At 65.9% G+C, this 27,427-nt stretch overlaps 1 protein-coding gene across 1 annotated transcript in view; it reads right to left on the bottom strand.

Moving 5' to 3' along the window:
* Nucleotides 1-774: 774 nt before the first annotated feature.
* SYNPO2 (synaptopodin 2) overlaps nt 775-27,427 on the bottom strand; it is a 74,199-nt gene continuing 47,546 nt past the window's right edge. Inside the window, exons 2-5 of the mRNA XM_045830850.1 lie at nt 26,608-26,759; nt 21,962-22,755; nt 17,524-19,688; nt 775-1,876 (exon numbers count right to left, since the gene is read on the bottom strand). Coding sequence (XP_045686806.1) covers nt 1,343-1,876; nt 17,524-19,688; nt 21,962-22,755; nt 26,608-26,759 — 3,645 coding nt within the window. The 3' untranslated portion in view covers nt 775-1,342. The remainder of the gene's footprint in view (nt 1,877-17,523; nt 19,689-21,961; nt 22,756-26,607; nt 26,760-27,427) is intronic.

The following is a 27,427-nucleotide window of genomic DNA, read 5'->3' on the forward strand; positions in this document are numbered from 1 at the left end:
CCAAACATCTCATATTTTAAAGCACTCTCAGTGCTTGTTTCTTTGGTGGAGCACCTGGGCTGTGCCCGGGGTTGGAGCTTGGTGGGCGCACAGGCCAGGGCGGGCGCCGGACGGCTGGCCTCTTGGCGGCGGTCACGAGCCCGGTGCTCCTCGCGGCCAAGCACCTGTGTGACCTCCTTGGGCAACCCAGTGACAGCTTCCTGCAGAAACGCCCCTCGTTGCACAGGCTGCTGTGGCATGTTTTCTATAACTAAATACACGGCCTTGACCTTCAATTGCGCAATGACAGACACATCCATCTAACACTTCCTTAAACCTACTGACAGCTGCTTGTTGTTCGTGCCGACCCCCGTTCCATGGGGCACGCAGCACAACACCTGCCACCTGCCCGCCCCTCGTGGACCTTCAGCCATCCTCATGGCCTCAGCGGCAGCCTGGCCCACTCCTCACGTGGTCCCGTGCTGCAGCACTGAGCAATGAAGACGGGCCATGCACCCAAGGTCGTCCTGCTCATGTCTGGGGCGCCTCGGAAACCTCGGAGCGGGCGAGCATGGCAGCGATCGGGTGACCCAACCTCCCCTCTGTCCAGTGAGGGCCCCCAAGCCCCAAATCTGCCCACCCCCGTCTCCGGCTGCCGGCTTTAACGAGGTTAAAATAAATCCCACACCTACACCCTCCTGTCCCCCACACGCTCTACCATCCACCTCGAAAGGCCTTCTGAAATGCACCATCGTCTTACTCTCAGATGTTGCTTTCTGAGGATGCCTGTATCTCATCTCTACAAAAAAGTCCGAATTTTATTAGGGTTTTGAAATGTCTGAGAAATGCTTAAAAGGACACCATGGAAGTCCTTCTTTTTACGTGGAAGTCCCATCGATGGCTTCCCAGTGCCCGCCCCCCGACGCGACTTGCTAACGGCCATCAGCGCGTCACATTTCACTACTTCCCTCCCGCACCGAGACGCGCGGGAGGAAGCACCGCGTCTCACTTGCACTGGGCAGGCTTGTTGCCACGGCTGCCCCACAGCTGCGGCCCGAGGGGAATCGGGGCTGTGAATCGGATGCAGGGGCCCACCTATCAGCACAGAAAACGCATTCTTGTCTTCGCAGAAGTGCTCTCTCTGTGCCTCAGCAGACAGGGACGTGATCCGCACTCCTGTGTGTGCGTGTGTGTGTGTGTGTGTGTGTGTGTGTGTGTGGACTAACAAACACTCGGGAAAGTGACTTCTGAGAGTGAGCGAAGACCCGCGTGAACCTAAAACTACTGCAGACGTGGACAGCCCAGCGGAGGAACACGTCTGACACCCACTGCTCCGGGGGCAGGCGGTCGGTTCTGCCGCCTCTCACGTCTGGCGCCGCCACCCCCTGGGCCGCGGGTTGTGGTCGCCGCCGGACACTGAGAGACCGTAATCGGACCTGGTCTCCAGGGACAGCGTCTCGGACTCGGTTCTGGAGAGCTGCCTGGAGCACCCATAGGACCACTGGGGGCCGGGGGGCACGCGGTTGCCGGGTGGGGGTGCGGCGGCGTAGCTCCACCTTCCCAGCGAGCCCGGGCCGGCCCTCGGGGCTCGAGGGACGCAGGGCAGCTGGTCGGTCCAATCCTCCGAGGGCCCCGGAAGCCCCTTCCTCCGCGCCGCCGAGACCACGTTCTCCGCGATGGACTCCCGGACGGTTCTGGGGTCGAAGGCGTCGTCGGTGAGGCCGAGGGGAGCCTGGAACGCTGCTTCCCAAGGAGCCAGCAGCCCCTCACCTGCTCTCGCTAGCCCCCGGCCGGGCTGGGGAGGGTGGCTGCAGGCAGGACGGTGCGCCCAAGGGGGCGCTGCGGCCACGGCGGGCGGCGCTGGTCGTCCGGGAAGAGACAGGGAGCGCCCACTCTCCTAGAGGCAAGGAAGACGTTAAAACACCTCGTCCACGCGGGTTCCCAGCCATTCGAGCCTGCAAAGGGCTCGCGGCGCCCTGCCCCAGCGCCTGCAACATCCAGCCCCCGGGGTGCTCGGCCACACGGCGCTCGCTCTCCGCCTCTGCACCCACGCCTCCGAGGCTGCCATGTCCCCTCGGCCTCGACCGCCTGTCCGCCCTCGGGTCCCCGGGAGTCTGTCTGCCCTGGGCCCCCACCACTCCCGTCGCACGCACAGCCCACCCTCTCCCGAGTCCTGTGTTCCCGCACAAAACCAACAGGACATATTCCCAACCCAGAGATGCACCCTGGCCGGCTGGGCTCCTGACCTTCCGGGGGGGGGGGGCGGGGGGTGTTTAACCCACTGCCTTCCTGCCGCCCAGCGAACACAGCACACACACACGCACACACACGGGCTGAACCGGGCATCGGCTGCATTCGTCCACCTAACGAGCATTTTTCTGACACCCTCTGCTCCCAGGCACCCGTCCCACCATGGGCCTGGGACCACCAAGGTGGTTCTGCGAAATCCAGTCCTCGGGGAGCACGGGGTGCCACACCGCTCTCAGCCCCGCGGCGGCCGCGGCCACACCCAGGTCAGCGTGGAGAAGACGTCCCCGCCCACCCTGACGGGACCGGTGGGGGTTTCTGAACCGTGAGCAGGGTTCCCCGTCGGCACGACAAAGGGAAGCTCAGCCCTGGTCCTCCACGGCAGGCGTTAGGTCTCCCCTGCCTGTGGGGGAGTCCCCCAGCGGCCTGGGGTGGACTCCACGGCCCTGAGTCACCTGCCAGCAGACACAGAGCCCTGAGGGGCCTGGGCGGGCAGCACTGTATGACCAGGGCGGCTTGCAGGGGTGACAGTGAGGGGACCCAAGACTCCCCAGAAACACGGAGAGGCTCCCGGTGCTCACATAGGACGCCCCCCCCCCACTGATGACTGGAACCAGAACGGCTCCCCCATGCGCCTGGGAGTGGGAAGCACCGTGCCAGCGCGCGCACTCCAGCAACGCAAAGCCCGAGACGCCGGATGGAGGAGGAATCTGGCGCTTCTGGTCTCCCCCCTACCCCCACCCCCGCCGCCCACTCAGTTTCCAAATCACCGGAGGCACGGAGCCTGGGGAGGCGGACAGCTCGAAGCCCTGCCGAGTGACACCCGGACCACACGGGGCCCAGGGACGTGCTGCTCGACCGCGGACGGGACGTGCGTCCGTGGGACGCGCCACGGGGCGAGGGGAACTTCGGGCTGTGAGACTGAAAGAGGAAGTCAGCAGCCCGAGGCTTTAAGAACGTGTTTCGTAGGGAATACAATTTTCCTGCGGCGGTGCAGCTCTGGGGGAGGCAACCATCGCGGAGCAGAACTGAGCACCGCCCAGGCCCAGACGGGCCCCCTGCTTCCTGCGGCCACGGTGCCCGCCCCCGCCCCCAGCCTTCTCCAAGGGAGACGGACCCCCGGGGGTCTCAGAGCGGCTGGGTGTGCTCCACAGAGCGAACAAACAGGCCTCTTGGGGCATGGTTGTTCTCGCCCACAGTGTCCCAGGCCACCCCGCTTGCAGGCGCCCAAGCCCGCGTGTTAACAGTGCATTTCTCCCACACGTGTCCTCGTCTCGGCCTTGGGTGCCCTTCCTTCCGTCGGTCTCCGTCCCCAAGCCCAAGCGGTTCCCCACCCGGCCGGCCGAGGGCAGCCAGGTGATAGGCCCAGAGCCAGAGGTGACCGGCGGGACCTGGGCATCACGGGTGTCTCTCGGTTTTCGTGTCCGCGTGTCCGATGTCGGGGCCCTAGGAGGACAGGGCCGGGCCTGGGGGCAGTTCCCAGCGCGGCTGCGTTTTCATCGAGGGAATCGACTCGTGAGCACGCGAGCCCCCGCTCAAGCCAGCGTGAGAAAGGGGCCTCACGCGCCGGGGGTGGTGCGGGGGGGTGCCGCCAGGTGGATTGTTCCTCTTCGTCTCCCGCTGCCCTCTGACTCCTGGTGGTGGGAGCAGTTTCTCCAGGGCCGCCGGGGGTGGGGTGGCCCTGGCAGGACCTTCTGTTCAAGAGCCCAGTGTGTGCGGGCAGGCCGCCGGCGGGATAAAAATAGGAGGGGCCTTGCCTCTGAGGCGGCGGGGGCACCCACACCGCAGACGCGGCGGTGCCTCCGCCAGCACCGGAGGCCGCTGGCCAGCAGCACGGCACTGGTCTCCCCCGCCTGCCGGCCCCGCACCGGCCAGAGCACAGCCTTCTGTGTGTCCTGGAACCCTCTGCTACAACCGAACAAGAACCGCCACGTTCCCCAACGGCCAGGAGGACGGAGGTGACGGGCACTCGGCACGCGGACCTCGGCGGTCTCCGTCGTCTCGGAAGCGGGGAGAGCGAGAAAACGCACGGCATGTCCACTGCACACCGCCCCCAGTCCCTGCTAACCCTTCCGAGGACCCTACGGTCCCCCCCAATCTGGCAAACGAGGAAACCGAGGCACGGGAATCAGGTCCTCCGCCCCCGGGTCCCACAGCGAGGAGGCGTCTGTTCAGGGAAGTGGGAGGGTCAAAGCCAAGGCCACGGACTTTCCTCGGGCGATGTACTTGGGCGAAGAGGTCACAACGGCCGCTCCCCCTGGACCCCCTCCGTCCCGGAGGGAGCATGAAGCCCGCAGGCCGCGGCGGACCCCGGCTGCGACCCACGAGTTCTCACGGAGCCGCCGGGGCGGCCCCGACGGTCTTCCGTCCTTCCTGGGGAAAAGCCTCATTTCGGTGTTTTTTCATAAAAGCGTCCTTCGATCGGGTTGAACATTAAAACAAGCGCTTTTGAACACATTTCAAAATACTTTCTGAGACATTTCCTCTCCCTGAAAGAGTTACCCAGACACGGCTGCTTAGCTCCCCAACACGGGACCGACTGATAAACCATGGAGGTCAGAAGGTCAAAGTCCATCCATTTCTACAGAGAAAAAAGCAGTTTTCACAATGAACATGGGATGCTGATCCTGTGTGAAATCAATGGATGTTTTTCCCTGTGGGAGAGTTGTGTAGAGAGAAATCTCAGTGGCTGGCACATAGGAGCACTTCAAAAAGCATCATCATTATTAGCATAAAGTTAATATTCATGCTATGGACCTTATCAGAGTTAGAATTATCATACATCATTAAGCCACTCGAAATACCTTTAACTGCATGACTGCAGCGCCAGCCGCCCACGACATCCCAAATCTCTGCCCCAGAACAACCCGGGCAGCCTCCCTCCCCCTCCCTCCCCCCCCCATTCACAGAAAGAAAAGTCCCCCGGGGAGCACACATCTCCCTAGAAGAAAGGGGGGTGGGAGAGAGGACTTTCATAGAGCGTGTGCCTGCTATCTGTGGATGAGAGGGGCAATGCGGAAATAAATCATGAATCCCTGACTGGGCAGGTCAGGGTGGGCAGTCGCGCCCACGGCCTGGACCTCCTTCCTCGAAAGGTTTTAAGCCGACCCTGTCCCCTGATCCTGTGCGTGGAGGCACACTCCTGCGAAATGCCAGGAGTGCCCCACCCCCTGCTCAGGGTAGGAACCCCCAAGAAGGCGCCTGATCTTCTTGACCGTCCTGCAACCCATTCCTGCCTTGCTTTCTCCCCCTCCGCGTAGTCCTCCTGCTCTCCTCCTCAAGGCCAAGGGCGGAAGAGGAAACGCACGCCTGTTACTCTCGCACACGCTCCCGGCACGTGCTGCCAGCCGGGCTCAGACGCGCCCGCACAAAAACCCTCTACCGGTCCTGGCGTTCCCCACGGGAGCGGGCCTCACCTCCCCACCCGGAGCCCACCCACGCCCCCCGAGGGGACGCTCCGGCTTCCTCCGGGGAGACTCGGCCAGCTAAGACTTGAGGAGCAAGAAGGGTGCTTACGGGATGCCTGTGTGCCGCCCGACAGCCGCGACCTGGTCCCTCCACACTGCCACTCTCCGGGTTCCCCGCTGGCGTTTCGGAGCGAGCCCCTGGCACAACTCCTAATGCTGTCACAAAGCTGCCGAACCAAGGGGGGTGAGCCACAATGACAGACACGCCCACCACGGTCACTGCGCAGAAACCCCACTTCTGTGCGGCCACCCCGTCTCCCCTGTGACCCTCCACCCCCCTCCTCCACCACGAAGTCCTCAGGACGTCGGATTCTGGGCAGCATCCAACTGTCACTAAGAACACAGCCTAGGGTCTGCTGACCACAGAAACAGAGTTTCCTGTCACACTGAAGATGACGTGTGCCCTGGGCGGTGCTTCGGCCCCAGGCCCAGGAAAGCGGACGACCCTGGGGACCACACCCTCGGGCGGAGCATCCCTATGGCACAGGCTGCCAGCAGGACCCCTCCCCCTGCCCCAACCAATCAGGAGAGCCCACGACCCCCACTCCTTCAGCTGCCAGGGTCCACCACCCTCCCCGGCAGCCACCGGGAGCCGGGTCTTCCAGAGCATCAGCTCACCTGGGACTCTGGGCGTGGCGCCATTCCCTCCACTGATAAACCCTCCCTTCCTCCTGTTTGCGTCTGGCTGCGCTTTGGCGAGCACCGGGGTGAAGGGCCCGCTCTGGTTTTAGTGGCGCAAACACACAGCGCCCGATGCCACTGTTGCCCGAGGGAGAGAGGAGACGCCGCCCCAGGAACAGGGCCGATTCGATCTTCGTGGTTGTTCTCTGTCCCTGACGTTGCTAAGCGAATTAAACAGATCCTTCGATTCGTATCTTGGGCCCTGGGGAAAATCTTGAACCTACCGTTCTTGGGAAATGTGTAGGACTTATTGCCAAATGTTTCCTTTGTCAAAAACTTGGCCCCAGAGTGATATTTAAAATTAAGAATAGAAAACGTAACTTGTTATCCGGGAACTCACCGCAAACTTGTTTTCTTGAGCACAGAGCAGGAAAAATTGTGCTTAATTGCCTCACATTTCTGGTCCAACTGGTAAATTTTTATATTAATGACATCTTTCTTGTTGGGGGGGGTGTACAGAAAATTCACGTATGTCACTTCATTTTAGAGGCCCAGGAGCACCTTGAGGTAAGTGGGGTTTGAATGACCCTTGCTGGGGAACAGACAGAGGAAGGACCGCTGCTGGGGGCGGGGGGGTGAGCGAGAGCAGAACATCGACGGAGGCTACGACCCTCGTGGGGGTGAGCTCTCCCAGGGACCCGGGGAGGAGACCTGTCCTCACCACAGGACTCAGGGCTTCGCGTGGACACCCTCGGCCCCGATCGCAGCCTGCGTGAATGTGCATCCACCGTGCTGCACGCCTCAGACCGACACAACACGGTCTGCCCCCGTGGCAGTGGGGGAGACACGGGTATCGGACCAGGTGGGCCCGGGTGCCCTGCTGCGTCTGCCGCCGTCCCAGCTGGGTGACTCGGGCAGTTTCCGTAACCTCCCCGAGCTGCCGCCTCCTTATGCATTGGTGCTGCCGTGAGAATGTAACTCAGCACACGCAGGAAAGCCCGTGGCACACTCTTTGTGCCCAGGGTCCACGGCACGTCCTTCCCTCTCTTTCCCACAAGAGGTTTTCTTAAGTTGAACCGGAATTCACAGGCTTGTAATCCCACTCACTAGTTCTGTCATCTTTTCCCCCAGCGGAGACCTTCACTGTCTCATGGGCAGGCATCCCGCTCCCGGTCCCCTGGCCGTCCTGTCACCTCCCACCCGGAAGGGTGCGACCCTGAGTCTGCAGGTGCAGAGCCACCCCTCTGTTTGGGAAATAATCGTGAGTGGGTGGGCGGTCTGAAAACAGCCCTCTGGCCGGGTCCCCCCTGCCCTGGGGCCCCACACCCCCCCGTGCCCCGGGGCCCTGCTGCACCCCCGCCCCCACTGTCCCCCGGGCACCCTACTGCCCTCGCAGGGGGGCAGAAGCTCAGGGCTCCCGCCCTGTGCTCCACAGCTCCTTTCCAGCTCTGCAACTTTTACCAACCTGCTTGTTTCCTTTTTTAAAGGCTAATGAGCATTCAAAGGGTTTCAACCTTCTCCTTTGGCCTAGATCCCCGAATAAGAATGTTGTGATTGGTGCCAGAGGTTGATACGGTCGGTTACGAGGAAGGACATTTTCGATGGGAGATAACAGGCCCGCTGCGCTCTGGCCCGGGAGACCGACCCGCCCCGGAGCTCAGGGACTGGGCGCAGCGCCCCTCCCCCGCACGGCGGAACGTGGGGCTGCGTCCCAGACAGGGTCCCTAACCCTCCCCGGGGCGGGAAGCGGGGGCGCAGTCACTTCGGAAGGCCTCCGCTCTCCTTTCTTCCGTTCGAGAAACAAGTGAGAACGAATGAGAAAGCACGTCCCACTGGAATCCTGAGTCATCGGGCCGCGGGCCGCGGAAGTCCCCGGAGCCGGCGGCGCGGGCTGCCCCCTGCTGGCCGCTGCGAGCCGCGTCCCCGCGCCCTCCGCGCCCTCCGCGCCCTCCGCGCCCTCCGCGCCCTCCGCGCCCTCCGCGCCCTCCGCGCCCTCCGCGCCGAGACCCTGAACGCGGCGCCGGTCCCCCAGCCCGGTCCCAATCCAGTCCGGTCCGGTCCGGTCCGGCCCCGGCGGGCGGGGGGCCGACGCTGCGATCTGGGAGGCGCTACCGGCTTCCCCAGAGAAGGAAGCTGCCTTCGGCGATCTGCGTGCCGGGAACGCCTTTTTCAAACCGTGGTGCACCGCCCATCAGCAGCAGAACCGCCGGGGTCAGAGTGACGGGAACGAGTCCGGGCTCCGCCCGGACTGGCTAGATGCAGGTTCCCGGCGGCGGGGCCGCAGGACACCCCCACCCCACCGGGAACAGGCGGCGGGCGCGCGCGCGCAGGCCCGGGTCTGTGCGGAGGGGAGCCGGCGGCCCAGGGAGCCCCCGGGCCGGAGTGCAAAGGCCAAGCGGCGGCGAAGGTTCTGCGGGTCGCCCCGCACTTGGCTCTTGCGGCGGGGACGCCACCCGAAGCGGGCTGCGACACCATGCGGGCGAGTGCACCCCGGCGTGGAAGTCGAACTGCACGTAGTCCCCGCTGGGGTCTGTGCAAACCGCCGGCTCTGCCCTAACGGGGCCCGACCGGGACCCGCTCTCTGTGACCGAGGACCAGCCCTCACTGTGGAAGGACCCGCATGACACTTTGAATTAGCAATTTGTATTAGTAATCCACCTGTTTCCTGATTTGTAGCTTTAGAAGGCAGTTTTGTGACATTAAAAAAAAAAAATCTGGGCCCTGACTGGCGTAGCTCAGTGGATTGAGCGCGGGCTGCGAACCAAAGCATCGCAGGTTCGATTCCCAGTCAGGGCACATGCCTGGGTTGCAGGCCACGGCCCCCAGCAACCGCACATTAATCTCTCTCTCTCTCTCTCTCTCTCTCTCTCTCTCTCTCTTTTTCTCCCTCCCTTCCCTCTCTAAAAAAAATAAATAAAATATTTTTTAAAAAATTTTAAAAATCCATCTGAGGTACGCTGGGAGGAAAGAGAACTAAGGGGGATGCCATGCAAGGAAGGGACCCCATTTCTTCACTTCTAAAGAAAAAAAATGTAATTACATGCCAGGCAAGGAACACTGAACTAAATCAACTTAATTGTATTGGAAATAAAAGCGATCTTAGAGTCAGATAAGTTTGCCAGAATCTCAGCTTGTTTTGACTTTCCCTCTTCCGGGCCAGCCCCCGCTTCTGATCCTGACTCAGAAGGATTCTAGAAGTTCCAGAGAACCCACAAAAATTCCCCGGGATGGACAGGCGGCTGGAATGTCGGGTCCCTCCCTCCCTTCCTCCGTGGGCCTCTCTGCTGCGGGGGCTGCTTCTCCGCCTGGCTGGCCTGGGGCTGGGGTTGCTCCGGGCAGACCCCGGTGGCTCAGTCTCTGCCTCGGAAACCGATCCTGGTCCCGGGGCAGGGGACCCGTGGCTCTGGGGAGGCCGGTGCTGACCCTCTGTCCGGGCGGGGCGGTGGGAAGAGGGACGGGAACAGCTGCCCGCTGGGGCCTGAGGACGCCCTGTGGCCGGCCCTACTTCCTGCGGGTGGGCGGGCGAGGCCCCGGGAAGCTCCCGGCCCGCTCTGAGAAAATACCTGGTTTCTCAACAGGCGCTTCTGGAAGAGCTCCCTTCCCATCCGTCGCCAAGGGTGGCTCGCTGGCTCCAGTTCAGAGTTCACACAGCCGACCTTAGTCTCTTTTTTAAAAAAATACCGCACCAGGGTTTTGAAACCCGGGGCTCATGTTCGCACACCACTCGTGTCCCTGCAGGCCTGGGACAACAGGTGAGGGCAGGGCAGAGAGGAATGCCTGGGTGAGAGCCTGGGTGACGACCGGGCTGGAGGGCAGGGGCAGGGGTCTCGGGGCGCGGACCCCTCACGCCAGCACCGGGCTGCCACAGACGCCCCTCGTTCTCTGAGTTGCTGCCCCCCCCCCCAACGGGGCTCCGGCTCAGGGGACGCAGAGCCTGTCTGTGTGTCCAAGTCTTTCTGGGGAGTATTTGGGACAGCGGTGGCGGCGGCTGAGAGCCCTCGCGGCAGCACCCACCGCCCGTGCGGCGGAAAGAAGGCCCTCTGTGCCCCAGGCGCCCCTGGAGCAGGACGCCCGGGAGCTCGCTGCATCCCCAGGACTGCTGAGCACGCCCGGCCCGTCCCCGCTCCCCAGCCCAGGGGCCTGGCGCACAGAGAGGTGGGCGTCCCTCGGCCCAGGCCGTCTGGCCCGTCCACACGCCCCCGCACAAACACGCCCCTCAGCGCCCCGTGCCGCCTGCCTGCACGGTGTCACCTCGTCACGTGGGAATTTCCTCTAAGAGAGGGTTAACGTTTGCTTCCCCGGAATGCAATCATGGCTTCCTGTCCACATTTAAGAATCCGGGGGAACACTGTTGGCGTCATCATTACTGAACGTGAGGACCTTCTTTCTCCTCCTCACCTGGCGTGACCTCACGCAGCCCTAGCGATGCGGTGCAGGTGGGCTGGCGCGGGGCCAAGGCACCCCCGGGGCCAGGTGCGTCCCCGTGTCCGGTACGCGGCGACCAGCCAGGCGCCCCCCGCCCCGGACCCAGCTCCAAGCAGAGAGGCTGCCAGAGATGGGGACTGCAGCACCCCGGCCGCTGCGGCCTGGTTGGAAGCGGGTCTCACTCGGGACCACCCGGCGCCAGGAAGTCCTGGCACCGTGACCCACTTGGAGGTCGGAGTCTCAGCCACCGTTTCTGACGCAGGCGCAGCGCGTGGCCTCGGGCCGAGGCAGGCCCTCTCCCCGTGACCTTCGCACCCCTGGGCTGAGGGGTCACGCGGCCAGTGCCCGGAGGGCATCCCCCAGGAGCCCGACTCCAGACAAACCCCTGAACTTGTCTTCACCTCCGTTTCCTCCTCACCTGTCCAGTGGGCGGCAGCGGTCCCCACGCGCTGCTCGGGTCACGCTGTGGCGGCCGAGAAAGCCGCTGCCATTGAGGACATGCAGTGACCCGCGTGGCGACCCCCCCCGCCCCCGCCGGCGGGTCTGACGGTGAGTGAGCGAGGGCAGCGGTGCGCTCAGACCCTGCAGCGCGGCCGCTCCCGTCTTCCCCCGTGAAAGGACAGGCCGAACGTTCAGAGCCCAGGCGCAGAGCCCGTCACGCTGGCCCCTCGGGAGACGTGGTCCCAACGGCACCAGGACACAGGCGGGGACGAGAGACTGGGTAGGGCGGCAGCTGTGAAGATGTCCCCATGGAGACCTCGTCCCCCGAGGACCCTGGGCCGGAAGGGCCCTGGCTCAGCCGGGGACACCGCGGAGCCCCCCAGGGACCATGGCCACCCAGGGTGGGGTTTGGGGCCCCGTGGCTCCCACTGTTCATTCTACTTGGAATTTCCCGGTGGTCACCCGCTCGGCAGCAACGGAGCCGCGGCCGGTTCCCCGAGTTACACTCCCTCAGGAAGGCGTGGCGTGGGGGTGGGGGTGCCTTCCTTCCCCTCGGGACCGCATTTGGCTTTGCTTTTGCAGGTGGCATTTCTCCGCATGCCCAGCCCACCAAGCGCCACCTGTTTGCTCTGCCATAGAACTGGGGCTGGGGGGGGCAGGGAAATGCACCCCAAGTCACTGTCCGGCCCCTCTTTCTGATGAAGCAGATGTGTCAGCCTTTGTGAGAGGTCGTGTGACAGCAGGGGTCCCTCCCGGTGCCACTCAGCACGGCCAAAGCCGTCGAGAGAGCATGCAGGAGCGGACTCGTGAAGACCTGGGGGCACACGGGGAGGTCTCGGGGAACCAGGCCCAGTGGGGCCGGGGAGACCCAGCGTGGGTGCTGCGCAGAGACGGGGTGCCCCATGTCTAGGCCCCACCCAGCCCCTGCTGATGCGCCCAGTGACCGTCAGAGGAGGAGCCTTGTCTACAGCCTGGGGACAATCGGCTTCCCATCCAGGGTGAGGCTGGAGGGGGGGGTGCCCTCAAGGCAACGGTCTGGACGTGCTGCTGGACTCTGCTGGACTCTGCTGGTCCCCTGCTGGACTCTGCGCGATCCTGGGCCAGCTGTCACCTCTCTGTGCCACCTGTGGCCTACAGACGGGGGCGTGGCCCCTGCCCCGCCAGGACGCCCAGTGGACAGAGACCGACCGTCGATGCTGGCGGCTGGAGCTGGCGGGTCAGGGGCAGAGGTGGCTGCAGGGGCCACGGGCAACGTCCAGTTACGAGGTCAGTGAGCCCCGGGGACGTGACGGGCAGCGTGGCGGCTGCGGTTAGCAGGGCCGTGTGCTGGGCGTGTGCAGGTCACTGGGGGTGGGTGTCCGTCCTCGTCACAAGCTGCACCCGTGACCTGTGAGGGGACAGAGGCCCACCCACTGGGCTCGCCCCGGGGCCCCCTCCACAGTGGACCCAGCGCGGAGGAGCCGCTGCGGCGCGCACCTGCGTGGCGGGTGAAGGAGAGAGTCTCTGCAGGGCGCGAGGCACGGTCCCCGGCCCCGCCTGTGTTCGGCCAGCGTCAGCCGGCGTCACGGCCTGTGCACGGCCGTTACCGCTGCACCTGGCACGCGGCACAGACTCGGCGCCCCGCTCCCGCCCCACATCCTCAGCGCTGGACTCGGGGTCTCCGGGGGCCTTGGGGACACACGGTTCCACCCAACAAAGACGCCACAGACGCCCAGACTTCCACCAGGCCCCCCGAAGGAAGAAAGCAAACACGACACTTGCTCTTTGCTCTTTACTTGCTCAGCGTTTTCCTAGGCTGTGCACGTCTTTTCGGCTCGGAAGCAATTGCAAGCCATTGGGTTTTTTTGTTTTCTCTTTTTCCCAGGGAACTAACCCTGGGCGGTCACCACGGGCTCAGGCAGGGGGCGCTGTGCGAGCGGGCATCTCTGCGGCCCACCTGCAGGTCATCACTCTGGGGGGGGCGGGGAGGCAGGCAGGCAGGCTGGGGGCCGGCCCTCCGGGCTATTTGCTAGGGGCCCCGACCGCCAGGTTAGAGCACACAGCACTCACGTGGGCACGCCGGGAATGAGGGAAACACTCAGACCCGAAGGGCGCAAACCTGAGAAAGCCCTTCCGCAGACTGGCTTGTTTACACTGGGGGCCCGAGGAAGGCCGCCCCCCCCCCCCGCCTTTGTGCCGGAGATCGTCAGCGAGCGAGCCTCTGCGTCAGGAGTCCGAGAAGCGTCTCGGACAGGACGCGGCGTCGGCGTTTTAAGCTCATTTCTCTGCACGCGGTGCCTCTGAGTGTGAGTTCTGCCACGCCCACGTGCCCAGGGGTACGTCGGAGTGCAAGCACACGCACCACGGAAGCACTCATTCTCTGAAAATTTCACAAGGGGGGACAGGCCCGGCCTCTCGGCCCTTCCGCCTGGCGGTCGGGGCCTGTGGGGGCCGACCGGCCGGCCCGCTGGCCCCCGGCCCACGCTGGTGGGGCGCCAGACAACGCAGCTCTGCGCCGGCTTTCCCGGCGTGCCCGGTGCTGGCTTCCCCAGTGTCACTGCGGCGTCACGTGAGCCCGTGTCCCCCAGGGTCCCGGGATGAGGGGACAGGGGAGCAGCCCGGGTCAGGGTTTCTGGGAACACAGTGTGGGCCTGAGAGTTCACATAGTTTTCTCATGAACTTTCAACAACGTTTCAAACAAACCCCACGACTCCGATGGCGAGAGGGGGCGGGTGCACAGTGCGGGGCCCCCGGGAAGCCCCTGAGCGTCCGCCAGGCTCTGCCGAAAACACGCGCAGCTTCTCGGCGACAAGCACCGGCCCCTCCCCGCCGGCCCGCGGCGGCAGGGCAGTCCCTGGGTGTCCGCAGGGCAGCCGGCAGGTTCCGGGGGCGGAGCCTTCGGTCGGGGAGAGGACGCTCGGGTGGGGGCCGCGTGTCCCGTGTGCTCACCGGTTGCCCCGTGAACGTGCCCGAGTCGGGGGTTCAGGCGCCTGTCACAGAGAAGCGACCTCCAAGGACCTCTGACCAAGGACTGAGGACCGAGACAGGACAGGTGCCCCCCAGCCCCGGGGCGTGGCGGCCTCCCCAGCTCAGTGCAGACCCCCGGGTTCTGACATCTCAGACGTGATTGGCTCCAGGGCCAGATCTCAGGCCGGGGGAGGGGCCGCCGTGCCCAGAGCCCACCCACTTCCGGGAGGGGGTCCGCGCCCCGCGGGCGGTCCCGGAGCCCCGGCTGCCGCTAGGGCGGCTCTCCTGCGGTCAGGGCCACGAGCCGCTGCCCGGGAGGGTGTGGCGCGGCCCGCGCGGCACTGAGGATCGCGCAGACGTGTCTCAGGGCGCAGACCCCGACACCCCCCCGGAACACGGCCCAGGGGCGTGTGGTGGGTGCAGCCTTTCCCTGAACACGCGCGGGTCCCGCCAGCGGCGAGCGGTCGGCGTGCAGAGCGCTGCGTGTTCCCCTCTCCGAGGAGATGCGTCTGCCACTGCGGCGGAGCCGACAGGACGGGCGTCCCGCGGCCGCAGGGGCAGCGCTCAGGTCCCCGGGCTCAGGTCGCGGGGACCCGGTCCGTCCTCCCCCAAGCCCAGGACAGCGCGGTGCGGCTCGCCGTGGCCGACAGGAGGGAGTCCGGGCCGGCGAAGGGCCCGCGGTCCACCCGCACACCTGGCGCACTCTGCACCTGCGCGCGCGGCTGCGGTGTCGACGACGAAGCCCTGACCTCCCAGGTGCGCTGCCCAGACCTCCCGCTCACAGCCCGTGGGAGGAGGCGAGGTGCTGAACACTCAGCCAGGACTGCCCCCTCGAGCCCCGCGACCAGCCCGCACGGCCCACCCCACCCCGCCCCGCCCCCGCAGCAAAGCTGACCACACCCAGGCTGCAGAGGGTGCCCCGGGGGAGGGGGCTGCACTCCCCAGCCCCCTCCAGCCCCAACCTGCCACACTGACGTCACCGCCCCCTTGAAAGGGGGTGCAAGCAGCTCACTCTGCAGGTGAGCTCCCAGGGGCCCTGGCCGGGGAGAAAAGGTGAAGGAATGTCTCTCTCCAGGGTGCGGGCTCGGCCCCCTCCCCACCACCGCCCGCCCCTCAGGACCAGGTTACGCCCCGTCCGCAACCTGGGGCTGTGTGATTGGGGATGAGACCCGCGCCCCCCAGACCCAGCTGAGCCGGGGCCGCGCTGCCCGGCGGTCTCGGACACCTCCGGGGAGCCCATGGCATCCCGCCACGGTTGCCGTGTCCTTAGTCGCGAACCCCAAACGTGGCTCTGCTGAGACCACCACCTGCCCGACAGGAAGTGGGCCGCAAACACGTGTCCCGCCTGCCAACCGCACGCAGGCCACCAGACAGCTGGGGACACTCCCGGGGCGTCACCACCCCGGGCTACTTTGGACCGATGATCTCAGGCTGCTGCCTTGTGCTCCGTGGTGTGATCCTTCCTCCGATTCCTGCCATTCTTCAGATGCTCTGTGGGGAGCGCAAGGGGCGGGGAACGCCGCCCCGCATGCCTGACCTCCGGAGGCCCTTCCCGGCCGCTCCCTCGGGAGAGAATGTGGAACGCGGAGCACTCAACAGCCCCCTCGGCGGGGCCCAGGGGACAGAGGCCAGAGGGCCACGGGGCGGGCAGACACTCCCCCTGCACCCTGCACTCCCCTGCTCACTGACTTCCCAAAAAGACCCACGGGAGGCGGCTGCGCCCTGGAAGGGGCGGCCTCTAGGCACACGGCCGCCACAGGCGGCGGGAAACTTCCCTGGGAGAAGGCCCCAGGGGAGCCAGCCCCGCAGCTGTGCAGCCGGCGCACTCCTGCTCTCTGCGCCCGAGAGACCTGCGTGCTCACAGGCAGGACGTGCGGGCGGGCGCTCGGGGAGCAAGTGAGAGAGGCAGGGGCCAGGACAGCTCACAGACAGAAGGTGTTTTAAATGAAATGCACAGGGAGAGAAGAAAGTACTATTTAATAGGAGAGTGGAAAACGCAGCCGACTGACAGAGCAGAGACAGAGGAGGGGGAGGGGGGGGCAGGCACCCCCGAGGACGGGGAGGGGCGTCTCCCCGGAGCGGCCCGCAGCGCCTCGCGGTTCTCCGCACGACCTCACGGCGGGTGTAGTCCGCGGCCGGCCGGCCCGGGCCCCGGACTTAACACAGACACGGGCAAGGCCTCCGGGTCCCTGTCAGTGACACGGCCAGCTCCGCAGCCGGCGGGGTGGCAGGTGCTGCTCGGGGCTCCAAACCCACGGGGCAACCTTGCCTGGGTCCTCCCGGCCGGCGGAGGCGAGCGGTGAGGCGGTGAGGCGGTGAGGTGCAGTGGGAGCCGCAAGGAGCGCTGGGCGAGGCGGCTGTCCAGGAGCAGACACGCAGGGGAGTGACGGCAGTGAGGCCCGTGGGCGGGAGGCCAGCCCCGGTGCGCCCTCACCCTCCACGCGGCGTTCCTCCGGCTTCACCCTCAGCCCGGGTCCGGAACCCTGCCCTCGCCTGACCGTCTGGTCTCGCCGGTGCACCTGTACCCACAGCTCACCCACGACCTTCCCACCTTCCTCCCCTGCCCCGCACTCTGCCGCCCCCCTCAGCCCAGGGAGCAGAGCTGCACCTCCCGGGGAACCTAGACGGGCTCCCTCAGGCCCCGAAGTCACAGTGAGGGGGGGTGGGGGGGGTGATGGAGACCCTGTCTCAGGACACTCAGCCTCCCCGCCCTACCCCGCTCGCTGTGACGACGTCTCCTGAACTGAGCTCCCGTATGTGGGGCACCTGGCCGGGGACGGGATGCACCCCAGCCGCTCACTAAGAATCAGCACCCCCTCTCTCACCCCCCCTCCCCCGCTAAACCCGGACATGCGCACAGTCCCCGGGCACCTGCCGTCCCCCAGGAGCCCGGGGCTGACCGGCCACAGCCGACCCCGTCCTCGACAGACTTCCCACCCCTGAGCACTAGCAATGACGCACTCCTCAAAGCAGAAACCGCCCCCGCGTGCGGCACGCTCGCGGCTTGGAACCTGTCCCCCAAGCACAGCTGCCCTGGGGCGGGAGGGCTGTGCCCGGGCGTTCGGCGGCGCCGATCCCGGCCTGTCTCCGGGCTGCCGCGTGAACCCCCAGGTCCCCGCTCACTCCGTGCCGCGGCGCACGTCTATCTGGGTGCCCCCGGATTGTGTAAGTGCACGAGGAGGAGACGCGTGGTCGAAGCCCAGCTGCGTTAGGGTTCGGAGCACGGACGCCACGCTCTTTGGACCCACGCTGGGGGGCGGCCTCTGAAACTAAGGAAGCGGGGGACTTGCTGGGCAGCTGCAGGGGCTCGAGTGACATTGCAGACTACTGGCTTCGAGCAAAGCGGACCCCGGCTCCCGCCGCGCGGTCACCCCTCCGCGATGGAGGGCTTCCACACCTGCACCACCACGCCGCTCTTCTTGGCCGAGAACTTGGGCCTCGGCGCCAGAAACGCCGCTGCCGTGGAGGCTGGCTCTTGCTTTGGGGAGCTGGGGACGCCCCCCGGCACTGGGGACGCGCTGACCGGGGAGGCGGCCTCCGGGAAGAAGGCGGGCTGGGGGCTGCGGGCCGGCAGGGAGCACATGGACGCGGCCTTCCTGTTGGCGGGCGAGCTGGCGCTCACCGCCGGAGACGGGGGCGCCTGCTTCACGGCGGGCGCCGAGTTGACCTTGGTGGGTGACCTCTGGGGGAGGCTAGCCTTGGCATCGGGAGGCTGGAAAGTGAACAGGGACGCATTGAGCTGATACGGTTGGTGCTTCATGACATCCAGAGCGTTGAGGGGCTTCTTGCCCTTCTTCCTGCCGGGCCTGGGGGCCTGCGGGGCCGGCGGCTGGGACCTGGCGGCGGCGGCTGGCGGGTAGGAGGGCGAGTGGATGGGGTTGTAGCCCACCGGCGGCGGGGCTCGGATGTTGGAGGAGTACTTCCAGCCGGCCGGGAGGGACGGGGTCGGGGACTGGGCGCGGGCGGCGTGGGCCTGCACGGTGTCTGAGTCCACCACATACTTCTCCATCCTGGACTGCCTCTTGGCGAAGAGCTGGGCCCCTCTGCCCTGCATCCCGGGGAGCTCGCCGGGCGGCCCCGCGGCGGCCGCGGGCGCGGGGGCCGCTGGCTTGGCTGTGCTGGCGGTGTAGTTCACGCTGGCCACTGCGGCCGGGGGTCCCCTGGAGGGACCGGCCGGGCTGAGGGCACTGGCGGGCCGGGCAGGAGGGTAGGACGGCGGGGCTGTTTTGACCGATGATGCAACGGCGCCCTGCGGCTGGGTGGCCGCCGGGAAGGCCGGAGGGTGGGCGGGAGCCAGGCCTGGCGACCAGACGGGAGACACCGGAGTCGCTGGCGTCCCCGGCTGGGAGGGGGGGGAGGGCTTGGCTGCGGGCTTCGGCGCCACCGGCGGGGGCGTCTTCTGTTTGGCCGAGGGGCCCTGCATGAAGTTGCAGGCCTCCGCGCCCAGGCTGAGGTAGTCCTCCTCGGGGCCCGAGTCGCCCCCGGCCCCCCCGGGGCCGCGCCTGCCCTCGGAGTTCTGCAGCAGCGACAGCAGCTCGGGGTTCGGGCTGACCTTGGGCTCCTTGAAGGTGAACATGGGCTTGGCGGCGCCCCTGCGCTTGGCCTCCTGCAGGATGCCGGTCCTCTTGGCCGGCACGGCGATCCTCTCGTCGCGGGAGGCGATGATGCACTCCGGGGCCCAGGGCGCGGGCTGCGGCCAGGGCGGGGGCTGCGCGGGGCCCGCCGTGGGGCTGCCCGCCAGGTGGGCCAGGGCCCCCGGGGGCGGCGTGACCGCCGAGTAGGGCGGGGGTGCGGGGAAGTCGGCCGTGGGGCTCGTCCAGCCGCCGGGCGGGGGGAAGGCGGCCGTGGCCCCCGGGAAGGGCCTGGCCGTCCTGTTCGTGGGGGCCGTCCTCCGGGCCTCCTCGGCGTAGGGCGCCGCTCCGAGGCCGTTGTGCTGGGGCGCAGCGTGGCCGGGGCCCGGTCCGGGGCTCACCTCGATGTAGCTCCGGCTCACGCAGCTCTGCCGGGTCACCGCGGCCTCCTCCGCGCGGCGGTAGGACGCCCCGGCGCTCGGGCCGTCCGCCTGCGCCCCCGCCGCGTCCTCCCTCTGGGCCGCGATCTGGTCCATCCGCTCCCTCCTCTTGGCGAACATGAGGGCCCCCTTGCCCGAGGTGTCCGGCAGCATCTCCATCCTGGCCTCGCGGGTCGGTCTCTCCTCCGCGCCCGCGGGTGCGGGGTCCCAGCCGAACGTCAGCACGTGGGCGCTGCTGTCGCCGTCCGCGGGCAGCTCCTCCTCGTCCTCGTCCCCGTCCGACTCGCTGGCGCCCAGCAGAGCCTCCTCGAAGGGGCTGTCGCTGTGCCCGTCCTCCTCCGGGTCCCCCGCCGCCTCCTGCCGCTGCCGGAGCTCCCCGGTCCCGTAGCTGACGAGCGTGAACTTCCTGGCCCGCTGCCGCAGCTTCTTAAACATCAGCACGCCCCTGGCGTGGGGGCTGGGCGGGGCCGTGAGCAGCAGCGCGATGCTCCGGCATCGGGACTTGGCCTCCTTCGCCTGCTTCTCCGAGAGGCTCTCGCTCCTCCGGAGCCCTGGGGGGGGGGGGAGGACAGACACACCCTGAGCTGCAGGGCGAGGCCGGCTCGGGGACCCCACTCCCACTGGGGAAGGCCCCCGGGGCTTCCCGCCAGGACCCCCGCTGTGCCACACCCCCGCGCTGGCCGGGTGTTGGTGTGAAAAGCCACGTTGGTGAGTGCTGGTGAGCACACCTGTCTCCTCGTCCGCCTGGGGTGGGACCCTGCCTCCACAGGGGGGGGCCTGGCAGTCTCGGTTACTGGGGCGCGGGCAGGACTGCGCGCACGGGAGACCATGTCAGGACAGCGTTCTCTGGGCCCGAGCCAAGGCACACCTCCGTGCCTCCCCGCTTACGAACCGCGGGTCAGTAGAGCGCTATTTCCAAGAACGTTTAAAACGTTGGGTGGGGGAGGGGCAAAAATGTTACTTCAAGTCATTTATGCTTTAACATAATGACTTTAAATGTTCAAGTTTTCTTCTGCTTTTCTTCCCCCACCCCCCGACTTTGTCTCCCCTCCAAAGCCTTTCCATTTACGGAGAGGGAATTAGTAGAGGCTGGGGAAACTAAAGGGACAGTGACCGCAGGCCTGAGTCACGATTAATAATAATCCAGGACGTCAGGTCCCCGCGAATGCTCGAGCCCGGGCGGCAGCGTGGCCGGGGCGGCTCCGGAATGCGCTGCTATTTTAGAAGCGTGACGCCACGGCAGCGGCGGCAGCAGCAGGGCTGACTGTAAATCTCGGCGACAGACACATCACACGGTTAGCGACCCTTTGAACTGTGGGTGAGAGCTGACACCACAAGGGAAACACTTAAAGCGAGAGTTTGGCAGTTTTAACACAAAAATTTAAATTTAAAATGTCGCCGCCACTGCTGTCATAAGAAGACACGGACAGCGAGTTAGTGTACAGCGTCAGCTGACCCTGGTCGTGCTCACCGGGAGGGAGCGTGGTTCACAAACGCGTGCTGAACTCGAAGCGGTTCAGGGGAGTCTCAGGAGAAGCTCCGGAGTGTTTTACGGTCGGAAATCTGCTCTTCGTGCCCTACAAAACCCGACTCAAGGGGTCATTTCTCAAGAGTAGCACCGCAGTCACTAGCCTTATCATAACAAAGTCACCGACACTCACCGGCCGTGACGTCTCACTAGAGAAAGGGACAAATGTGGCCATCCCCCCACACGCTCTCCTCCTGACGTGCGACACACTCACTGCCGAAGTGACCGTCGCCGACGTGCCGGGCACGTGCACCTGCCCTCGCACACCTGTGAGGTCCGCACACGCGGGGCTGCGGGCAGACACTCGGAGTGGACGGGGTGGCGGCCAGCACGGCCACTACGGCCGCGAGCGGCTGGGCTAAAACTAAGTGCGACAGGAGTGGCCGCAGGTGGGAAGCCTCGGTTTCCTGCCCCCGTAACCACGTTCATTGCCGCTGAGTGTCACTCAGACGCCCGAGTGCCTTTGCCCACCAGCCTCTGCCTCCTCCAAAGACATTCCAAAATGTGTGGGGGAAAAGGAAGAAAATAACAAAAACCGTGAAACCTCGCTGCTACTCTTGTCCTCATTTTTCTTCCCCTAGTCCCTCCCCGGTGTAAGACAGACCACCGGAAAGAGCCCCGGACGCAGGCACGTCCTCTGCGTGGGGACATTTAAATGCCTCCGTGGGGCCCTGGAGGCGGCTCGGGTGTCCAGAGGCAGGTGAAACCCTCGGCAGCGCGGCGAGGGCTTGCAACACGGGCAGGATCATGTAGCTGCCGGCGCGCCACATGCCCTTGTCCGTCAACTCGGTTCTGCAGGCATCATCACGCCGCACGGCGGCCGGGCTCGGGACGAGGGTCTGCTCTGGGGGCCGGCGGGAGCCCGCACTGCCCAGGCAGACTCCTCCGGGCGGCGCCTGGCGCTGAAACCCGGGGCCCACATTCCTTCCTTCACAGGCTCCCTGCGCTGCTTCAACACAAAAGTGACAGCCCCCTGAGACTAATCAGAGAGGCAACAGTAACCGTGCCGCTGGCTGTATCACTGCCCCCGCCCTGGGGGTGGAAGACTCAGAACTCTACCACGAACTTGCTGCTTCCAGCTCAGAAAGCGTTTGTTACTTTGTGCGTTAGATGTCTTTTAAAGAGCCGATGAAAGACACAAGAAAGAGTCTACTGCAGAGAGAGCCGTGCGGGAGCGGGAGCGGGAGCGGGAGCAGCAGCAGCAGCAGCAGCAGGAGCAGCAGCAGCGGCAGCAGCAGCAGCAGAGCGGCAGCGGGACGCCCAGACCCCAGCCCCTCGCGCCCCCGCAGGACTCACGTGCGTGGCGCGCTCTGTGCCTGTGAGGTCTGCTGTGGTCCCGGCCGCCGCGCGGCTCGTCCCCCGGCTCCGTGCCTTCTGACGAGACGGCGAAGGCTGCCAGAGGAGGAGGTGCCTCCGGCCGCCCTCCTCCCCCCGGGGAGTCCACACCCCCCGCTGCGGCCGGCAGCCCGCACCCTTCCCTCCGCTGCCTGTCAGTGCAGCCGAAGATCACTTCCACCCGGGGCTGCCCCGCGGCCCCCGCCTCCCCCCTCCCCAGGTCCATGCAAAGCTCCCGGCCGCCGCGGAGCTGGACGACCTTGCTGGACCTCAGAGGGGGGGCCGCCTGCTCGCGGGAGGGGGCTGAGTTTCCGTGGGCGGTCCCACCGCAGTCTGAGTCGGGGTGTGGGTCAGGGCCCCGAGATGTCTCAGCGCCCAGGAGGGCCGGCACAGGGGGGCCCGCGCCCGAGGGCGCCGCCCGTGACAGGCACAGCTGCAGCTCCACCACGGGGCCCGGCCGGGCCAGCCCCTCCGCGGAGAGCCCTCTCGGGGCGGCGGGCGCGCGCGGGCTCTGGGGGCGGCTCGGGCCGGTCTCCTCCTTGCTGCTCCCAGGGAGAGCGGGGCCGCGGCCGGGGTCCTCCGCGAGGGGGGCTCCACTCTCGACACGGCGGACCACGCAGGGCTCCCCGTCCTGGCTCGGCGGGGCCAGCTGGATCTGCAGGGCGGCGCCTCCCGCGTGCCCGCCCTGCGGGGGCTGCTGCTGGGTCCCGGGTTCCGTTTCAGGGGCCAGAGTCTCGCTGATCCCGCCGGAAGCTCTGCACACAGAGAAACCATTCCAGACGGTCACCGTGGGGACCGCGCCTGCCCCAGGCCTCCCTGACACCACCCCCCAGGCAGTGGTGGGTGCCAGGGCGGTCCCCCGGCTGCCCCCCGAGTGTGGTCACAGCTCATCCGGAATCACACGGGGGGCACCAGGTCTCTGTGGTTACCCGAAGATCTTCCGGGTAATTGTTCCCTTGAGCCAAGCGAAAATGCTCACAAGAGGTGATGAAACCTACATGCACCCTAGATCCAGCTTTTACGTGTTTGAAAGGGCAGGTTATGGCCACACGGGTGCTCTTTGCAACCACCCGGTTGTTTCCCAAAAACCGTGTCTGTTAAAACACGAGGAAGCATTTCCCCGTCTCGCTGGCCGCGTTCGGGTGTGGACGCTGTGAGGTCACCTGGGTGCGCCCCGCAGCCCCAGAGCAGCGCTGGGACACAGGCAGTTCCAGGGACCCCGCTGCAGGCTGGGCTTTCCGGAGAGGGACGGGGCGCAGGCCGCCCTGGGAGCCCCCGTGGGTGTGCTCCGTGCCGCACAGCGCCCAGCCCGGCGGCCTGGCATCAGGGAGCCCCTCCTGAGTGCCACACGGCACCGAGTCATGCGGTGTTTGAGCCTCGACCCGTGTCCCCGTCCGCCCGTGGACCCGCCTCTCGGAGCACCGTCCTGGGAGGACCGCTGAGGTCCAGCCGCCCTCTGCCCCGCGGCCGTGGAGCCCCGGACTCCCCACCCCAGTGCCTTGATTTGACCTCAGGGTCCCCGTCGGGGTTGGCAAAGCCGGGTCTGCGGGGAGCGGGTCGGTTCCAGCGTCGAATGCCTCTGCCCTAAGACCCCAAATCAGAACGCCCCCCCCCCACTTTCGGGAGGGGCGAGTCCTCGCCCTGCAGCTGCAGCCCAGGCTCTCGGGCCTCGCTTCCGTGAGGTTTCATTTTTTTGGTTTGTTTTTTCCCTTAAGGAGCAGCATGGTCTGTCTCCGACTGCCTCTTCCCCCTCACAAGGCAGCCGGACTGACGCAGGGTCATCCCTGAACGGGACTGGGTCCTCCTTCTTGCCAGCTCAAGGGGGTCTGCCCGAGAATTTCCATGGCCATACAACCTCAGACTCACAGCTTGGCTTTTGACAAAACTAAAACCATCCAATGAAATGCAGCTTTCTCTAAGCACGTAATCTATGAAGCTTCCTGGTAATACAAAAAAAAAGTATAATACAGTACTTTAAAACCACCAGGACAGCACATTAGCTCTCCCTCACGCCGGACATGAGGGCGCCGGGAGGGCCTTGGCGGGGAACCAGACGGAGCCACCCCGCGTCCCGCCGGCCACCCCCGCGGACGCGGAGCCGAGGGCCGGAATCCACGCCAGCCTCGCAGACGGCACACGGGCGGGCGGCGACCGGGCCGGGTGAGTGCTCACGCTTCCTGGTGGCCGAAGTAAAGTGGATTCACGTGGACAAAACCACGAACAGCCTGAAGTGAAAGCCTCACACCTTCCAGTGCTCACGTCTGTCCAGTCTACAGTGCAGGTGCCCAGTTCCACAACTCACATGTCAGGTGTAGGGAGGCAAGACCTGGCCGCCAACCTGTGTCTCCCTGGCGGGAGGGTTCTTTTGTTTTTGAGAAACAAACGACTGAGGCAGAACCTCGGGCCTCCGGCCAACGGCCTGGAAGAACTGAGACAGAACGCCGTTCCGGAACCGAGCCATCAGCAGAGAGGGCTCCCCAGGGGACAGCGTGGGGTGGTGGGGTGGGCAGTGGGGCAGTGGGGGGGAGCTGCAGAGCCCGGACCCCGGAGCCCGGGCTCCTCCCTGGGCCCCCATCTCCTCCCTGGGTCCCCATGTCCTCCCTCCGGCCCAGCACACTCTCCTTTGCCAAACACTCGCTCCCTCCTCCCCCTGAAGTCCCGTCTCCATAGCCCGAGGCGGCGTACAGCCCGCCCTGCCCTGGGTGCACGCCGCGGTCCTGATGACCCTTGTGCACACAAACATCCCTAAACTTGGTCATTTTTCCTGTTCACCGGCCTCATGTCAATATCACTCTTAGATCAGCCCGAAGAACCTAGAAGGGCAGAGAAAAATCTCCTTCTCCCCAACACGTAATTGTGTAATTTAAAAACACCTTGCTTTAACACCACTGAGGATAATAGAGACCTCACGATAAAGGGGTGTTTTAGGGGGGCCTGACCTATCCATCTGGGGGCAGCCGGCCCGGAGAAGCAGGCCGCTGGGCCCCGAGCGGAGGAGGGTGGTTCCGGGGGTGGGGGGGTGGGGAGGGGGGAGGGCTTTAATTCCCGGAAACCACCCTCGGGTACCAGGGTGCAGGTGACCACGGTGACGGAGACGATGTGCCGACTGCCTTCTGGCAGGCATGAATTTGAGGCTCTGTTTTCAATGTCATCAGTTATGTATTTGGTAAGGCCAAAGCTCGGAAGAGAAGAGAGCAGTGATCACAACTGCGTTGGCTGAAGCAGCAGAGGACTAGCCGCCCCTTGTTCCCGACGGTGAGTGAGCAAGGGCCTCTGACGCAGCCGTGGCCGCCCGCCCCGCCCGGTGTTCCCAGGGACGGGCCATGGCGTCCCCACCAGAGTGAGGAGGGGTGTCCCCACCGCGCTGCGCTCCCAGAACCGGCCTCGCAGCTCTCGAGACCCTGCAGGGGAGCGGGTTAGGGAAGGGATGCCCCGTCTGGCTGCCGTCAGCCCTTTCCGAAGACGGGGCGCTCCCACCGCTCAGGGCTGCGCGGCCCGGCTCGCTGCGGCTGCGGCCGCGCACGCCGCCCCTCCCGGTGGCGAGCGGCAGCCGCCTACACAAGCAGGGTCCTGAGGGCGCCGACGCCGGGCTCAGTGGGCAAACGTCTGGACGGGAGATGCTGAGAGTGCAGCTGATTTCGTTTATTTCCACGGGATCCTGGCCACGGGGAGGCCGTGTTTGCAGAGAAACAGGGTTGTACTGAGGGACAACAGGGGGTCGTGCGGTGGGCGGGGGGTGGGGTCCCTGCAGAGCTGGGCCAACAACCCTGGAGGGCATGCGGTTCTGTGAGAGGACCCCCCACCCGGCACCGCCATGCCGGCCTGAGCCTTCCTGCTGGGCGGCCTCGCGCCGCGCTGGCTGGGCCCCCGGACGCTGCTGGGGCCAGACTGTGCTTTGCACGCAGCGGGAACACGGATGCGGCCGGGCTCTCCTGACGGCCCTCGTTACTGTCTTTTGTTTTTACGTTTAAACTTCTGCGTTTTGCAGCGGTGAGTGCGAGGGTGGGTTTGGGGGGAGCAGCTTGACCAGTGATTGGCAGGGATGGTCGAGGAACTTGACTTTGACCGCCCTTGTCCAGACCCACGTGCCGGCTTTCCCCGGGCCTGGCCAGCAGGAATCTGGGTGCTGTTAAGGGTTTTTTTTGTTGTTCTTTTCCTTCTCCTGGGCATTTTCTTTCTATCAGAAAACTAGTGTGCAGTGGAACGGTTTAACATTTACATGTTTCAAATGCATCTGTGAACCTGGGAATTGAAAGTTCCTGATCCTGACCCACCACAAGCCTCGGCCTGTGACCTGGAAGGATTCCATGGTGTTCAACAGGCTGAGCTTTCTAAGGAACTAGCTGTAAATAACTTCAGATTCTCAATGGCATTCTTGAAACAAAGATTCCCAAGTTGACCTTCCCATCAACCAGGAAATGCAGCGGGTTGAGATGGTCCCTTGTCCAACGACACGGAGGTTTTTCTGTGCGGCTACACCGACCTTCCACAGAGCGCCCGGCGGCACCCGCCTCCCCCACCCCGCCCGCCTTCCTCACATCTTCCCCACGCCTGCCCCCCCGGGACCCCCGGAGGAAGCAGACGCCCCGCCCCGCCCCGCCCCGTACCGTTTGACGAGCAGGTGCAGCGAGTCCGCGACGCTCTCCATGAGCTCCACGACCTGGGGGTGGGAGAGGCCCGCGCAGGGGCAGCCGTTGATGGAGACCACTTCATCGCCCTCGCGCAGCCCGGACCCCGACGCTTTGCTCTGGCTTCGGATCTGCGGGGGCGAGAGGGAGGCGACGGTCAGCATCCGGGCCCCTGTGCACCGCGCGCCGCCACCCCCCCCCAAGCCTGCATTTGGGAGAGGCGGGTTTGGGGAGATTCCGTGTGCACCCGTGAGACCCTCTTAAACAGGCCCCCCCACCCCGTGCGGGGTCTGCGACGCCCACTCCGAATCCACAGCCTCCCGCACAGACAGGAAAGGAGAGGAAGCCCCTTCCAGAGGGGCGATCGCAGGAGAGAGAAAGACTCGCGAGGGGTGGGAGGCCGTGTTCGAAGCGAATGCACACTGAAGACGCTGTGCAAACACTGCGGTCTCGCTGCGCGGCCTGGCCCCGGCGGAGAGTGGGGTCTCCCGTGAAACACACTGTGCGAGCCGCGCACAGCGGACGCGGGTGGGCGCGCGCCGGCGGAAGGCGGCGAGGGGGGCGGGGCTGCAGCCCGCCTAAGGCAGTCGTCCCAGCGCAGCGCGCGGAGCAGCATCCTGGGTCCCCAGAGCTAGAGGAGGACGCGGTCTCTGGGAGCTCAGGGGCCCCAGGCGCACGGAACGGCCACCCCAGCCTGTGCCGCGGGCGGGAGGGGGCGGCGCGTCGCTCTGCCAGGCAGCCGGAGCCGGGCACGGCGTCCGCGGTGGCGGGAGCCTCACCGTGGAGGTCACCAGCCGCC

Source organism: Phyllostomus hastatus, unplaced genomic scaffold, assembly GCF_019186645.2.
Source record: "Phyllostomus hastatus isolate PE091 unplaced genomic scaffold, TTU_PhHast_1.1 phas_contig_159, whole genome shotgun sequence".
Classification (NCBI taxonomy): Eukaryota; Metazoa; Chordata; class Mammalia; order Chiroptera; family Phyllostomidae; genus Phyllostomus; species Phyllostomus hastatus.